Below are 16,149 nucleotides of genomic sequence, written 5' to 3'. Positions count from 1 at the left end.
GCAGCCGGCAATACTTTGTAGTGTGTTACAGGTCATTTGGTGCTGAAAGGGTTAAGAGCAGAGGACATATTTAGTTGTCTCTTACTTTGTGCAATGTAGTTTATCGTTGAGGTAGAATTCCCATGGGCGTTATTGGCGGTGCACAGGTACATCCCTTCATCCTCTACCATGACGTCTCTGATCTCCAGTTTCAATGAGTTCTGTGCAGAGGATATAGTCATTCTCTGGTTGGGTGTTGTGGAGGAGTCACTAGAGCCAACCAACGTGTCTTTTCTGTACAGGGCCAACCTGGATGGTGGATCACTGTCCACTGAGCATTGAATGATTCCAATCTGTCCACCTTGAGTCTCCCAAAAGGAAGAAATTATTGGTTCTCTAGGAGCATCTGAAATGTTTCAAGGAGATGGTTATATCGCTTAGGTAGACCATTAATCTGTTAACATATTCCTCTTACGGCTGCTACCCTACTTACGATCATCCTGAGATATTAGATACATAACCTGCAGGTACTAAATTAGGCCTCACTAACGGACTCTTGGTCAAAGTCAAAAACAATTCTTATAATAAAACCAAATTTGTATTTTATTTCCTTGTTATTTCCTCCTTACTTTTAACTACAGTATGTGAATTGATGTGAAATTCTCTGTCCATAAAAAATAAACTTGTGTAAAGAAGTTGTGGAACAATATACAATGATCAGATAACTTTTTTTTAAATAGCGTTGGTGCCTAAGGCATAGGAAGATTGGGTAAATCACTTAATCTCCCTGTGTCTCAGGCACCAAAATTATCCCCTAAGGAAGTTGTGACATCACAACGAAACGCGTAGGGACGTTGCTATGCTGCTACATGACACGTCACGACGCCGGATGTCCAGGTCAAACGCAGTGCCGAGGAACCAAAACACTACATCGCTGGTTGCCGGAGGACTCCATTGTGAGGAGGCACAGCCTGCCCGGGTTCCCGGATCGGCGGCGAAGCATCTAGGATCGTGGACAAACACCTCTTCATTCTACCTACATCATGGAGCATGAGTTTACTCATAATCTGCCATAAACTCACGGACATTTTTGAGTGTGTTACTGTTCTGTCCAGGAATTACATTTTTTAAACTATACCACACTAGGAGATGCATTTTTTCTTCTTTTTCTCTAGACCAAAATGATAATGTAAACGCTACAGGGGAGCGACTCATTGTGCCTGCAAAATCCTATGATCAATGTCAGCGGGATGTAAGAAGCAAATAACAATCATGAAATAACACATTTTTCATTCATGATACTCAGAGGCCATTCACTACGATACCACTGTTTTTCATCAACAGCCTGTGCGAACATATTTGGAATAACCATGAGGAGGAAGAAGCTGAACTCCAGTAGAGAGCTAAACAGACTGAAGAGAAGCTGGTGTTGGAAGCTCCTCTGGTGTAAAGTGGGTGAAGAGACCCAGTAGAGAGCAATTATTTTCTCTAATGAGAAGGAACTTATCGTTATGCAGTCTGTATTATGAAGAAGAAATGCATATTTATTTTCAGGGGGTAAATATATTTTTTCTCCTGAAAACCAACTGCCCAATTTGTGCACAAAGTAGCACCAGATGTATGATGCTCAAAGATCTAGTTGCCAAATTGGTTCTGGAGAAGTGTAGATCAGAGATCTTCATAGATGAAGTTACAGTATACGCAGCTTTTGAAACCTCACAAACCTCCTCATCCAGTGTGTTGTCACTACACTTAAGGAGGAGACCTGCTCATTATAACAACACCCAGGAATTGTCTTTTCCGTGATACATTTCTTGCTTTTCTCTGCATTAGCTCTGCAGACTGATACATAACACCAATCTATTTCACTGGTTAATAGAACACCACTTACACAGCACATGCACTGACACGGAAGGGGACACGCTGCTGCCTTGTGTGTCCTGAGCTTTGCAGTGATAATACCCAGTGTCACCGCTCTTTATCTGATCAAATTGCAGGGAGTTGTCATTAGTGTCCTGAAGCCACCTGCTGTTTTTATACCACGTGTAAGTTGTCCCCTCTAGCTGTGTCCGGGTGACATCACAGGCGAGAGTCACCGTCCCCCCTTCTAATATTTCGGTGGCTGGAGTAACCAGAATTCTTGCAGCTAAAATGAAAATAAAGGAGAAGGCTGAAAAATGTAAAAGTCCGAAATACATCAAGAAGAGCGGTGGAAACCCTGTGCTAAATAATCAATATGGTTTATTTTAGTGAATACGGACTTCTCAATATTATACAATAAACAATGATGTTGACACACAGCAGATGTGTCAACTATCACTTATTTCATGGGAGTTTCCCATATTTGGAGTCAGTCTCTTTGTTTGATGCTGTACAGTATTTAGCATCAATTGGGTCTCGCTGATAACAAATCAGTACTTTTCCATTAAAATGCCACTGTGTAGTCCAAAACCCTCAAATCTCAGCGATTTCAGTCCTTTGGGGGTTGACACCTCTGATAAACATGGAGCAAGCAGAGCTTTTCACAGAGGCACAATGGGTTCTTATTTAAGTGCCTTCATGAAAGTCACAAGATGCTGTGTGTCAAACTGGCATTTCAGTGATGGATTATATCTTATATAAATATATAGTGTCACATAATCCTTCGTTTGCCTGGGATCCAATCCACTGTCTGACGCTTTTGCTTTAGCTGCTTGGGGTACCGATATGTAACAATCTTGTGGCCTAAAACCGTCTTCTGACGTCAGCACAGTTCTTATTCTCGAGCTTCTCATACTCCCATATAAACTACATCCCTGCTTAGCTTTTAATTACTGCATGAACACGTGTGTTAAATATATTGCAGCACGGCAATCTCCACGTGTGACGTGTACCCTGTACATGTAAGACAGCATTAATTAATATACCGTATATCTATGTGTTTATAAGGTGAAATATAGAGTTAAAAGCACATGGTTTATAAGATTATGGATGGATGGGTGGATAATGGATGGAAACCGTGCACCCCAAAACTGGACATACTTGAAAACGAGAGGTAACTATCAATGTATTACTTCCTGGTAAACATTTTATAAATAAATAAAATATGTATAATGCTACACCATCAAAATTAACTGTTGTGGACAAAAAAAAGTACGGTATACACTTACTCTGTACTCTGAAGTATATGGACTCTGATGCCAATCCAATGGTATTTGTGGAAGTACAGGTATATTTCCCTTCGTCTTCCTGCATGACGTTCCTAATATCCAGCTTTAATGCATTGCTGGAGTAGGACACGCTGTGACGCTGGTTGAAAGTGCTGTGATTTTGGGTAGAAGCCACCAGTTGAGTCTGTCTGTAGAGGGACAGCTCGGCTGGAGGGTAACTGTCTACAGTGCAGTGGATAAAAGCTAACTTCCCTTCTTCTGTATCCAGAAAAGACCGGAGCTGTGTGTTTCTTGGTGCATCTGTAGGTTAAAAAAAATTACAATCACATGCCATGTGGTCAATCAAAACAATTCTCCAGTTGTCTTCTTCAATAAAACATTGAGGTTTGTTTCAAAAAGTATCACGTCCATTAACAATGGTGTATTAAGGACTATGAATTGACTTCTCAAGTGAATACTACTATTATTACTACTGTGAATCGCTATGTACATTAATGGCGCTATATAAATAAAGACATACAATACAATACCCATTAAATATTGCTATGACTGTTGTGTTATGTAAGTAAACTCATTGTCCTGAAGAACATCAATAGTGATGAAGGTCAAATTACATCCAATAGTTATTTGTCAGAGAATACAAATCCCAGCGCTTCCTTTGGCATTTATTTCCTTCGCCACATCATGTGTACTGTATTGTTTTGTTACCACTGTTTTTAGCGGTTTTGCAGTTGGGAGATTTGGATAAATAGTAACAATCTTCCCTGTGTTTACCCCGACAAAGACCAGCACCATATTTATCAATAAATATACATTCCCTTCAAAACAGCTCTTTAAAAATCCATTGAAACTTGCCTGAAACTTGCATTAAGTTTCAGGTAACACGTTATAATAAATGTAATTGTCTCCTAGTCATCCATGCTACCCGTGACCTATTATAATAACTTAACATTGTCCTAGTGTTACTTTTGTGTCTGAAGATGTGTTATATTGTTACTGTGTGTCACGTGTATTACTGCTGTGAAGCGCGACGTACACGGATGGTACTATATATAAATAAAGATATACATACATTACATACATTCATTATCGATAACATGACTATTATAATAATGTGATTTACATTTGCATCATCATTGCTTTAACGCCATTTACAGTATAATGAATATTTGCAACACAACTATTTTAGGAGCTACAGTAAGGGGATAATTCTGCCATTCGGGTGGTTTTTGCCCGAAAATCTCCATTGTAATCTATGGAAGACAAACGACCTTCTTGGGACTATAGATTGTAAGCTCTTCTGGGCAGGGACTCCTTTTCCTAAATGTTACTTTTATGTCTGAAACCCTTCTTCCCAATATGTGTTATTTGTATTATTTGTTATTTACATGATTATGTCACGTGTATTACTGCTGTAATGGCGCTATATAAATAAAGACATACATACATATATAAAATGTCCCTTGACTACGGAGAACTGCCTCACACGTGCCACCAGAACAGTCACTGCGCATCACAGCTGTGGCAAAACTACAATGTTAACTAATTTGCAGCACTTCTAAGGCAATGATTAATGTACCCCACAACTTTTCAGTGCAGGGGTTCTCAACTACAGTCCTCAAGACCCCCCAACAGGCCAGGTTCTATGGATATTCCTGCTTTAGCACAAGTGGTGCAGTCGAAGACTGAGCCACTGATTGAGCCACCTGTGCTGAAGCTGGGATATCCTTAAAACCTGACCTGTTGGGGAGTCTTGAAGACTGGCGTTGAGAACACCTCTGTTAGTGAATTGGAGTAATTGACAATGAACCACGGGTCACCTTCGAAAAAGTTAGTTGCCTCCTGGATGAAGCAAAGGTTTCCCTGCCACTGCTTTCTCCCAGCAAAAAAGACACATAGATCCATGAGAAGACAATACTTACATACGACATGAAGACTGACATAAGAAGAACTTTTGCTGCTTTCATTCTTCCAAACTCTGCAATAGTAGGAGCCTGAATCAGAACTGGTGACGTGTTGAAATGCCAGGACATCTTGCGGTCCCTCAGAGTAGAAGGCACTGTTTTTATACCAGGTGTATCGATACATTCCTTCTTTTGAGATGCTGCTCACAGCGCAGGTGAAGTTAACCGGGTCTCCCTCGTGGACTTGAGAAGATGGTTCGATAACAATTTTTGCTGCTATTTGCGGAACAGAAAAGAAAAAGTGACATACATATTAAAAGAATTTCAAAATATATATTTTTTTATCCATAATGATGCTTACTGGATGTCACAAGGGCCACCATACTAGTGAACCTGTTATGACTTTGGGTGAACGTCCTGGCTTGTTCACTTGTATCGAGGGCAGATCACTTCCACCGAGAGCTCTGGGCACATTCGGAATGGAACAGGAGGACCTCTTCCAATTCTGGCATCATGAAATAGATCTTAACCATGTTAACTGGTCACTACACCAGAAATCATGTGGTTACACCGTCACAATTTCTGTGGCGTTAGAAGGATTGAAAATTTCAGCATCGTTCAAGTTCTGTTTCTTTGAACTGCAAAATGAGCTTGGAAAGGCCTCCAAACCACCTCGACTACAGTACTCGCCAATACCAAAGCCCTAGTATGGACATCTACAACACTGTGTGATCAGCTAAAAACACGACTGTTCTTAGAGCAGGTTAGCATTAATAGAATACCATAAATAGGAGTTGGGCTGTGTCTGATAGCAGGTGATGATAATTCTTCAACCCTATTACAGTACTGCCCCAGGGGTATCTGGGATAAACATTGGTGTAAAACAGTTTTACACAGGTTTTTTCCCCCCTATATTTATGCATTCAGACAATTAAAAGAGCGGGTTCTTTTTAATCAGGTACAGATTTTACATTGTTACAGAAATGGGGGAAGATTCAAATGCCTCCCAACAGGGATGGTGAAGGTGAATACACTAAGGGAGTCCAAAAATGACTATCCTAAATTAAGAAAACAAAGGATCTGCAGTATATATATTGGCCCTTAAAAACCTATTAAAGTGTCATTTTGCATTTTAAAAAAAGTAGGTGTTCTGTGCATAATGTTTTAACAAACACATTAAAATGCTCTATGTACTCCAGACTCCCTCTCTGGCCTATAGTTACTAAGCGGTCTTCAGCCATATGAGACCTTCAGGCCCTAGAAAAAAAACTGTCATTCTATTGACTTCTCTGGGCCATAAGGTTTATTCCAGCCCCAGAAGGTGTCATATGGAAGAAGACTGATTAGCAAATATGGCCCAGAATGGCCCACCGTGGTCACATACATGGAATGTTATAAAATAGCCAAGCCTAAACTTTTCAAGAATGTTGTTAGCCTTGCCCCTACTTACTCTCTGCGGTGAACTCTAGAGAGCCAGTTGCATGACCATATGTGTTATTGGCAAAGCATGTGTATGTTCCTTCATCCTCCATCAGAACATCCTGGATCTCCAGTTTTACGGAATTAGTAGAAGGTGAAACTTTGAACCTCTTGTTGGGAAGAACCATAACGCTTGAAGCCACCAGCGTCTCTTTCCTGTAGAGGAACAGCTCAGAGTGGGGGTCACTGTCCACAGTACATTGGATAACACCCAGATTCTCTCCCTGGGTTGCCAGAAGTGAAGTCATTGAGATATCCTTTGGTGGAACTAGAAGGAGAATGAAATGGAAATGTGTTTGTGATACCGCATTGTACAGTAGTAGACATCTTTTCAGGTGGCAATGCATTCTTTTGGACCTTCTTCACACATGTTGTTGCCCATGAATCTATGATTAACTCACGTGTCCTTCCTTTATAATGTATCACAATTTGCAACAGTGGTACAGACTATATTCCTGAAGTTAATACACTAAAGTGCTGAGAAACCTGCGGTACACGAGTCACAATGTCCCCAATGGGTTAACTGTCATTTGATGTTCTAACTTTAAATCACTCTATGAAGTATTAAAAAAAAATAGGTAGCACTGTCCCTGATTTACGAATTAAAAACAGGAAGGCAAAGGTCTATTTACCCCATATCAATGCTAAAAGAACAGAAATGTATTTTTGTTTTTGTAAGCAAATACATTTTACTTAAAAAGGAAGTGAAAATAAAAGACTGTGAAATTAAAAAGTAATGAAACGCTACATCTTATATCATTACAGTTCTTTAATATTAATGCGCAATACCTATTAATATTATTATGATTGTTATATTATTAAACTCAGATCGAAATTCATCCCAGTGACAGAGATACTCCACACCATTATGCAGTGCAGCATCCTCTCCGATATGTCTTCCCTCTAACTTAAACAGCTGCTTTGCAGTTTTACTATGAAGTCCGTTCTAAATTTAAAGACAGTATGAGATCATACTCATCTCACAGCTCGTCCTAGGAAATACGGGAAACGAAACTTCAACTATTCCACTCACAAAGAACCCGTAATGGGTGTGACGTGGAGCTCCTGCTTCCTTCGGGGCTGTGTGTCTTGCAGTAATAGGAGCCAGCATCACGGCTGGACACTCGCTGGAAGATGAGCTTGTTCTCCGAATCTTCCTTTAGCCATTTGCCATTCTTGAACCAGGTGTAGGTTGTCCCCCGCTGAGAACTCCGTGTTGCCAGGCAGGCGAGGGTGACCTCGTTCCCCTCTACTATTTCTGAGAATGGAGTTATCACCACTCTAGCAGCTATGGAGAAATCGTAAAGCAAACTTAAGACATCACGCATTAAGGCACAACCCTAGGGGGGAGATACCAAAATATTTAATCCTTTAGGTTAATCACTACGTGCAAAGCTGATTTAAACCTGGTTTTAAATCCCCAAGGTCAAATCCTTATGACCTTGGGCAAGTTATTCCATCTCCTGATCCTCAGGCACCAAAACCGGAGAGGTGGGAAGGGTGTGATAAGCTGCATGTCCCTCGCTGCTCACACACTCAACATTCGATACCATGAAAAAAGTACTATTATCATTAATATTGTATTTCATATACATAATGGAGATCTATTAATTAGCATTCCAGGATCGGCCGTAGGTAATAAAGGATACAGACACAACATTAATATGGTGGGTTTCAGGTTTTTGTTCATGTGTTTTAGGCATTTACAACAAATAAATAAATCAAAAAAGAACAAAACTAGAGGAATAAGTGAGGGTAAGCAGCAAGACACCGTGGAAGGGGAGGGGGTGTGTTTGGATGCATTGCACTCATGTTTGGAGCACAGTGCATCAAATTAAAGACATTGTTTCCTACAACGTGTGCAGATTTTTAGAAGCCAAAAGTTACTTGATCGTAAACGTGACAGATTTTGTGACACAGACAGAAGAAAAAGTGAAGCAAACATCCTAAACATTGAGAGAAAAGTGCGTGTTACATGGATGCATACAGACACAAGTTGAAAATGACGTTATTTGCGTCAACGCTACTGGAAAATTGCCCTAGGGCACAGACCCCAATGTACTGATGACTGGGACTTCATCTTAGATCTGCAGTCCAAGCAATATCCTACAGGTGATTTTTTTTTTTTAATAAATCAGTTTTGAACTATGAAAAAATACTTGTAGCATTTAAAAAAAAAAACAACTCAATTACATTTTTAATGCATTATAATGTAACAAGCATTTTTTGTTTCTATAGCAACCATTTACAAAGTCACATCCACTTCCTCTTCTGAAACCGGCTCTGGCACACCCTTTTTGGGCCCTGCCCTCTCTCTCTCTAGCAGTGCACCAATTGTATCCAGTGACTGCCTGGTCACATGATCTTCCCCACAGAACTTTGTCATATTAATATGAAAATGCGTTCCACTGACTGCAGAAAACACCTCTGCAGCCATATAGTGAACCCCTGAGCCGAATCTTCGCCGATCGATCACAGGAGAACGGATCGATTGGCAACTTAGCTAATTACTTATCATTGTGTGGATTGTATTAATGTCCATATTAGAAGGGGGAAAAATAAAAATGAAAATAAAAACAGCAGCTTTGGCTGCCGTTTACATTTAAACTGACTTTAAATCAGTAGCAGAGCTATACAAATTAATGTTTGTACTCAATGATTACATTTTGACACACCAATATTCCAAAGGTTGGGATTTAATCAAATAAAAACAAAACCCCATAGTTAATTTAATTTCATAATAAAAAATGACTAGGATGAAAAAACAGGAATAAGACAGGTACAAGCCTGTAACTGTCAGAATTTGCCTATGTCAGAATGTGCCTATCATTCTCTGGTGGTTTTAACCGTCACCAATTGTCTGGGGATTTCACTCACCCCTATTATTTGATTTAGTTTGTAAAATAAAGTTTCGTTTTAATCTTATACCAGATTACCCATCACTACTTATTCAGGGGTTACCATTTATATTTAGTATCAGGTTTCTCTAGTCACGCTCATTATTTACATTTTTGTATGACTCATTCCCCAACCTAAGGTATTTAGAGAGCGCACGCAACTGGGTTTTATACTTGGCAAATTACTATATCACCTTATTCCTCACCCACCAGAAATTATAATGCAAGCTCTTTGGAGAAAGGGATTTATTGTGATTCTTAATTCTTCTATCTACGGCTGAATGAGTTAAGTTTCAGGATTGTGCAATCTGGTATATCGATTCACATGAAGGCACAACAATTCCAGTGTATTCATTTATTTGAACAGCGCCCCACATCCTAGTACAGTCACTAAGTTATTTGGAAGCAGGAGCTACAGTACTCACTTTCTACACTGAAGTGAAGACTTGTTGTTGAGTTTCCAATACGGTTTTGAGCAGAGCAACTGTAGTTTCCTTCATCAGACAGCACCACGTTCTGTATCTCCAGCTTCAGAGAATTCCGTGTGGAGGTCACGCTGAGCCTCTGGTTGGGGGCGCTGTGAGAGGTGGTGGTAAATATGAGATGTCCATTCCTGTACAGCATTAGTTCAGACACAGGATTACTGTCAACATTGCAGTGAATAATGGCCAATTTCCCTTCCTGAACCTCTAAGAATGAGGTCATTGTTGGGATTCTTGGAGGATCTGCAAGAGAGACAAAAAGCATGAGATGATGGCCAAACATTCAAGGTTAGTCAGTAGGCCTAAGCTATGTATGACTGACCAGCAGGAAAACGATATTGTTGACCTTTCTTCATTAGCTGCTTGGAGCAGGGTCCTCCTTATATCCTGGTATTGTACACGTTTATGCCATGTTAAAATGATGTTTGCATTGTTACTGTGTTGCATAATTAATACATGTTAATATTAGCACCTCATCCCATGTTTCCTGCTTAGGCAAGGTGTGGCCCCAGTGTTGTTGTTTCTGAGGTTAATGCCAGCAGCTGCCACCTGCGCCCAGGATGTAGCTGGGGCTGCAGGGGTTAAGCTACCAGCAGGAGGTGAGGCCAGGGCACTGGATGTACCAGGCTGAGGGCTGTGACCATGGTTAGTGCTCCTGGGGACCTTAGGCTTTGGGGTCCTGTGCCCGGGTGCAGCCCTCGTTGCTCTACTATCCCTCCTCCCCTTAAGCATGATATTAAAAGCCTCTATGTCAGGGGAGGTGATAGTGCCTACTGTAGGGAGAGAGGAGCTGTCCCTTTAAGAACTAATTAAATACCTCTCTGCTAAGGGAGGAAAAAAGGCAGCTTTCAAATCACTGCAGTTTATTTATTGCCTCCCTTATTAATTCCTCTCTCCCTAGCAAGGAGCTGCACCTTAGTATTCCTTTGTTTAAAAGCATAGAGCTCCCAAATCTAAATGAAAAACAAATCAACTTAAAATAAAAGTGAATAAGAAAACCAAACAACCAGTGGTGGGGAGGGGGGAGAGGGGTTGAAGCTGCAGTTACCAGCCCAGCAAAATTATAGCTGTGCTGGGTTGAATCACTGCAGCCTCTGGGTGGAAACTAAAAACGTTTTTTAAACAACCAGATAAACCCCAAACTCCCTACAAAACACACAGTGTATTCCCCTTTCCCACACCAAAATATATCAACTGAAATTAAATTAGAAAACAATAAAATCAATTTCAAACCAAATGTTTTGGAGCTCTGTTCACGTGCAGCCTGAGTGAGAGGAGGAGAGGGATGGGGAGGGGGGGGGGTGAGATGGATGAGGGGAAAGTGAGAGAATGGGGTAGGGGGCGGGAGGAGGAGGAGAGGGATAAGGGGAAGGTGAGAGAATGGGGTAGGGGGTGAGAGGAGGAGAGGGATGAGGGGAAGGTGAGAGAATGGGGTAGGGGGTGAGAGGAGAGAGAGAGGAGAAGGTGAGAGAATGGGGTAGGAGGTGAGAGGATGAGGAGAGGGATGAGGGGAAGGTGAGAGAATGGGGTAGAGGGTAAGAGGAGGAGAGGGATGAGGGGAAGGTGAGAGAATGGGGTAGGGGGTGAGAGGAGGAGAGAGATGAGGGGAAGGTGAGAGAATGGGGTAGAGGGGTGAGAGGAGGAGGAGAGTGATGAGGGGAAGGTGAGAGAATGGGGTAGGGGTGAGAGGAGGAGGAGAGGGATGAGGGGAAGGTGAGAGGATGGGGTAGGGGGTGAGAGGAGGAGGAGAGAGATGAGGGGAAGGTGAGAGAATGGGGTAGTGGGTGAGAGTGAGGAGGAGGAGGAGGGTGAGAGCAATGTTGGGTACATTCAGCTAGTGGAATACACAGTATAATGAAGAACAAATAATCAAACCTACATAAGACATTTAAAATTATAGGTGGTGAGGAGTCACTGCCTTTATCATTCTGTATTTTGCAGTAGTAATAACCAGCATCAGCGACAGCAACTTCATGGAACATTATAGACCTCACAGATCCTTCCTTAATCCAGATATTATTCTTGAACCAGCTGTAATTGACTTCCTGTTGCTTGGCCCCAGGAACTTCACATGTCAAAGTCACTGCTTCCCCTTCTCTGATCTCTGAGTGAGGACTCACCAACGTTTTCGCAGCTGGGAAAAAATTGAAGAAAACTGTGAAATTGCGAGATCAAGTTAGATGGAGGTGACTGGCCCACACCTCTGGAACGGCCTTCCCCTCAATACCCGACTGGAACCCTTTCTATCCACCTTTATGACCCACCTTAAAACACACCTTCTTAACGAAGCATATGAGTAGCTCCGTGGCTGATACTTTACACCTCATACATAAACCTTGGCCCCTTGCAGACGCACTTACCAGAACACCCTCCTAATGTCTCTGTATGTTCTTCCTACTTACCAATTAGATTGTAAGCTCTTCAGAGCAGGGACTACTTTTCCTAAATGTTACTTTTACAGTATGTCTGAAGCACTTATTCCCATGATCTGTTATTTGTACTAATTTGCTATTTATATGATTGTCATGTGTATTACTGCTGTGAAGCGCTATGTACATTAATGGCGCTGTATAAATAAAGGCATACATACATACATACATACAGTACATACATGGACAGGTGTTTGGTTGCATTTCCTTTAACCTGTTGGCTTCCAGAGGGGTCAGCGATGGATTGCAAGTAATATGTTGATGGATTCTCTGGCAGCGGGAAGAGTTAACACACTGTCCCATTTCACAACACAGGTTGGAATACACGGAATACCTCTGCTGTACAAGTCAAAGGCAGTTACTGCATCTACTGTACCCCTACATCAGGGATTCCAACTCCAGCCCTCAAGGGAAACCAACAGGTCAGGTTATCCCTGCTTCAGCAATTTGACGGTATGGGTAGCTGGGGGACCTAATAAAGAGAAATCCCAGCTATTTACCTTTAAATCCATGTAACTTGGCCATCTATGCAAGGCTTATTTCAGCCAAATGTAATTTAATATCTAGGGGAGAACAGGGAATGTATTTCAAAGCCTGTATTCTTTATTCCCTGTAAATGCAATCCCCCAGTGAATCAACATTGTTATGTAGCTGTAATTCTATGTCCTGTCTTTTACATAATCACTTTATGTCTGTATTTATGCCTGTGTTAGCAATTCCCCCCAGCTGGATACAGTAGTTTGGTATTGTGTGGTGATGGAATTAACATGTTAGCCCTGCAAATGTAAATTAAGTTATGTGCCTGTCCTATGGAGGGAGTTTTTGTAAATCCTTTTAGCTGAACTGTTCTATAGAAAATATATGATAAGAACAAAGGAAGGGCACTAGTTAATAGAATGAGTTAGCAGCCCCAGGCACTGTTTCTCATGGCTGGCTACCCTTGCTCAATGTTAAAGGACAGCCACCAAGGGGTATATAAGGAACACTGCTGATCAGAGCACTAGTCCACTCTGGGGAGGAGTGTGGAGAGGGCCATCTGAGAGACACACTCTGGGAAGGAGTGTGGAGAGGGCCATCTGAGAGACACACTCTGGGAAGGAGTGTGGAGTTGGACTGTGACCAGCTGGAGGTTCATGTCAGAATGGCTGCTGTGTGCAGCCCTCTGATATCCTGAAGCAGATAAGTGAACAAGGTAAACCCATTTGAAGTGGGTTCCTGCACCTAAAAAAGGTAGATCTCATTCCCCAGACCCTCATAAGTGTGTATATTTTTGTATTCTTGTGTGTTTCCAAGGATTTATCCAAAATAAACCTAATTTTATTTCACTGCCTTGTTTTGCCCTGTGATTGATCCCTTAAATATAAATGGTGTTAAAAGACCTGGTCTACCGTGACAAGCACAGGTAGCTCAATCAATGGCTCAGTCTTCGGAGCCACAGATTGAGCCACCTGTGCTGAAGCTGGGATATCCTGTTGGTGGCCCTTGAGGGTTGGAGTTGACCACCTGTGCTGAAGCAGGGATATCCTGAAAACTTGTCCTGTTGATGGCCCTTGAGGCGGAGTTGCCCCCCCCCCCTGTCCTACATGGAGTTAATTACAATACAGTGTAAGTACTCTGCTATTAAACATGTTCCCTTTAATTTGTAACAGTAATGTCATAAATTAAGTTAGCCAACAGTATCTGCCAATAGCATGATCACCAATATCACAGGAAACACAGGACTAATCAAGGTCTCTCGGCTGTAAAACGGGGGGAATCTGGGGCTAGACAAACGGCAGTGGATTTATTCAAAGAAGAAATCCTGTTAATTTTTAAGGTGCGTTTTCTGGCGCTGTGATAAAGCAATTTGTGGAACATCAGAGCAAAAAAAAAATGTTTTTATTTTTTTTCAGCCCTATTTATCTAAAGCAGAAAGTTTGCAGATATTTCACAATTAATCTTTGGTGTTTGGGTGAAAAAGCCATTATGAAATAATAATAAAAATAAATGGGCAGTATAAATTCACTTTGATTCTGGTTTCATTTCTCTTGTGGTCTTTTGAGCTGCACTTTCTCGGATTCTGCTGTGTGACAGTTTCGTTTCTTGTTCCTGGATATTATTAGGCCTCTAAGCGTTTATCAGGGACGCCCCCCGGCAGTGTGGCAATGCTTGCTCTGTACCTTGGTAAATTTATGCTTTCAAGAAAAAGAAAAAAAAACCCTTCCCACGACAACTCCCTTTTTGGATATATTGTTATTAAATGCTGGTACTGCATGTCACAGGAGATCAGGAACTTTTAACACCTTTTATATTTGTACCGGGCTCATGCATTAGGCAAAACAAGAGAGTAGAAACAAAATGTAGTTTATTTCGGTATACCCACGTACAACTAAGAAGAATAACACAAGATGCAGGTAAAAGTACATTTACTGGGCGTCTGGGGGGAAATCTAGGCTTTTCTAGGTGCAGGGCGCCCGTTTCAGTGAGCTTACCCTGACCGGGATATACACCCGGTTCTCCTGCTCTCCCTGGCAGTGACTGCTGCTGCCTGCTCTCCCTGACAGTGACTGCTGCTGTCAGCTCTTCCTGTCTGTGACTGCTGCTGTCTGCTCTCCCTGACAGTGACTGCTGCTGTCTGCTCTCCCTGACAGTGACTGCTGCTGTCTGCTCTTCCTGACAGTGACTGCTGCTGTCTGCTCTTCCTGACAGTGACTGCTGCCTGCTCTTCCTATCTGTGACTGCTGCTGTCTGCTCTTCCTGACAGTGACTGCTGCTGTCTGCTCTCCCTGACAGTGACTGCTGCCTGCTCTTCCTATCTGTGACTGCTGCTGTCTGCTCTCCCTGACAGTGACTGCTGCTGTCTGCTCTTCCTGACAGTGACTGCTGCTGCCTGCTCTTCCTATCTGTGACTGCTGCTGTCTGCTCTCCCTGACAGTGACTGCTGCTGCCTGCTTTCCCTGACAGTGACTGCTGCTGTCTGCTCTTCCTGACAGTGACTGCTGCTGTCAGCTCTTCCTGACAGTGACTGCTGCTGCCTGCTCTTCCTATCTGTGACTGCTGCTGTCTGCTCTTCCTATCTGTGACTGCTGCTGCCTGCTCTTCCTGTCTGTGACTGCTGCTGTCTGCTCTTCCTGACAGTGACTGCTGCTGTCTGCTCTCCCTGACAGTGACTGCTGCCTGCTCTTCCTGACAGTGACTGCTGCTGCCTGCTCTTCCTGTCTGTGACTGCTGCTGTCTGCTCTTCCTGTCTGTGACTGCTGCTGTCTGCTCTTCCTGACAGTGACTGCTGCTGTCTGCTCTCCCTGACAGTGACTGCTGCCTGCTCTCCCTGACAGTGACTGCTGCTGCCTGCTCTTCCTATCTGTGACTGCTGCTGTCTGCTCTTCCTGACAGTGACTGCTGCTGTCTGCTCTCCCTGACAGTGACTGCTGCCTGCTCTTCCTATCTGTGACTGCTGCTGTCTGCTCTCCCTGACAGTGACTGCTGCTGTCTGCTCTTCCTGACAGTGACTGCTGCTGCCTGCTCTTCCTATCTGTGACTGCTGCTGTCTGCTCTCCCTGACAGTGACTGCTGCCTGCTCTTCCTATCTGTGACTGCTGCTGTCTGCTCTCCCTGACAGTGACTGCTGCTGCCTGCTCTCCCTGACAGTGACTGCTGCTGTCTGCTCTTCCTGACAGTGACTGCTGCTGTCAGCTCTTCCTGACAGTGACTGCTGCTGTCAGCTCTTCCTGACAGTGACTGCTGCTGTCAGCTCTTCCTGACAGTGACTGCTGCTGCCTGCTCTCCCTGACAGTGACTGCTGCTGTCTGCTCTTCCTGACAGTGACTGCTGCTGTCAGCTCTTCCTGACAG

At 42.7% G+C, this 16,149-nt stretch overlaps 1 protein-coding gene across 4 annotated transcripts in view; it reads right to left on the bottom strand.

Moving 5' to 3' along the window:
• SIGLEC1 (sialic acid binding Ig like lectin 1) overlaps nt 1–16,149 on the bottom strand; it is a 159,463-nt gene that overhangs the window by 25,313 nt on the left and 118,001 nt on the right. For 3 of the 4 annotated variants that reach the window (XM_075572857.1, XM_075572876.1, XM_075572884.1), the window contains 8 exons: nt 11,770–12,024; nt 9,834–10,133; nt 7,545–7,799; nt 6,483–6,779; nt 5,051–5,308; nt 3,129–3,428; nt 1,871–2,125; nt 86–385 (listed from right to left, as the gene is read on the bottom strand). In XM_075572857.1, the coding sequence (XP_075428972.1) occupies nt 86–385; nt 1,871–2,125; nt 3,129–3,428; nt 5,051–5,308; nt 6,483–6,779; nt 7,545–7,799; nt 9,834–10,133; nt 11,770–12,024 (2,220 nt within the window). The remainder of the gene's footprint in view (nt 1–85; nt 386–1,870; nt 2,126–3,128; nt 3,429–5,050; nt 5,309–6,482; nt 6,780–7,544; nt 7,800–9,833; nt 10,134–11,769; nt 12,025–16,149) is intronic. The other variant, XM_075572867.1, reaches the window with a different exon arrangement.

This window comes from Ascaphus truei, chromosome 1, assembly GCF_040206685.1.
Source record: "Ascaphus truei isolate aAscTru1 chromosome 1, aAscTru1.hap1, whole genome shotgun sequence".
Classification (NCBI taxonomy): domain Eukaryota; kingdom Metazoa; phylum Chordata; class Amphibia; order Anura; family Ascaphidae; genus Ascaphus; species Ascaphus truei.
The sequence above is the reverse complement of the archived record's forward strand: the minus strand, read 5'-3'. Positions and strand labels throughout refer to the sequence as shown.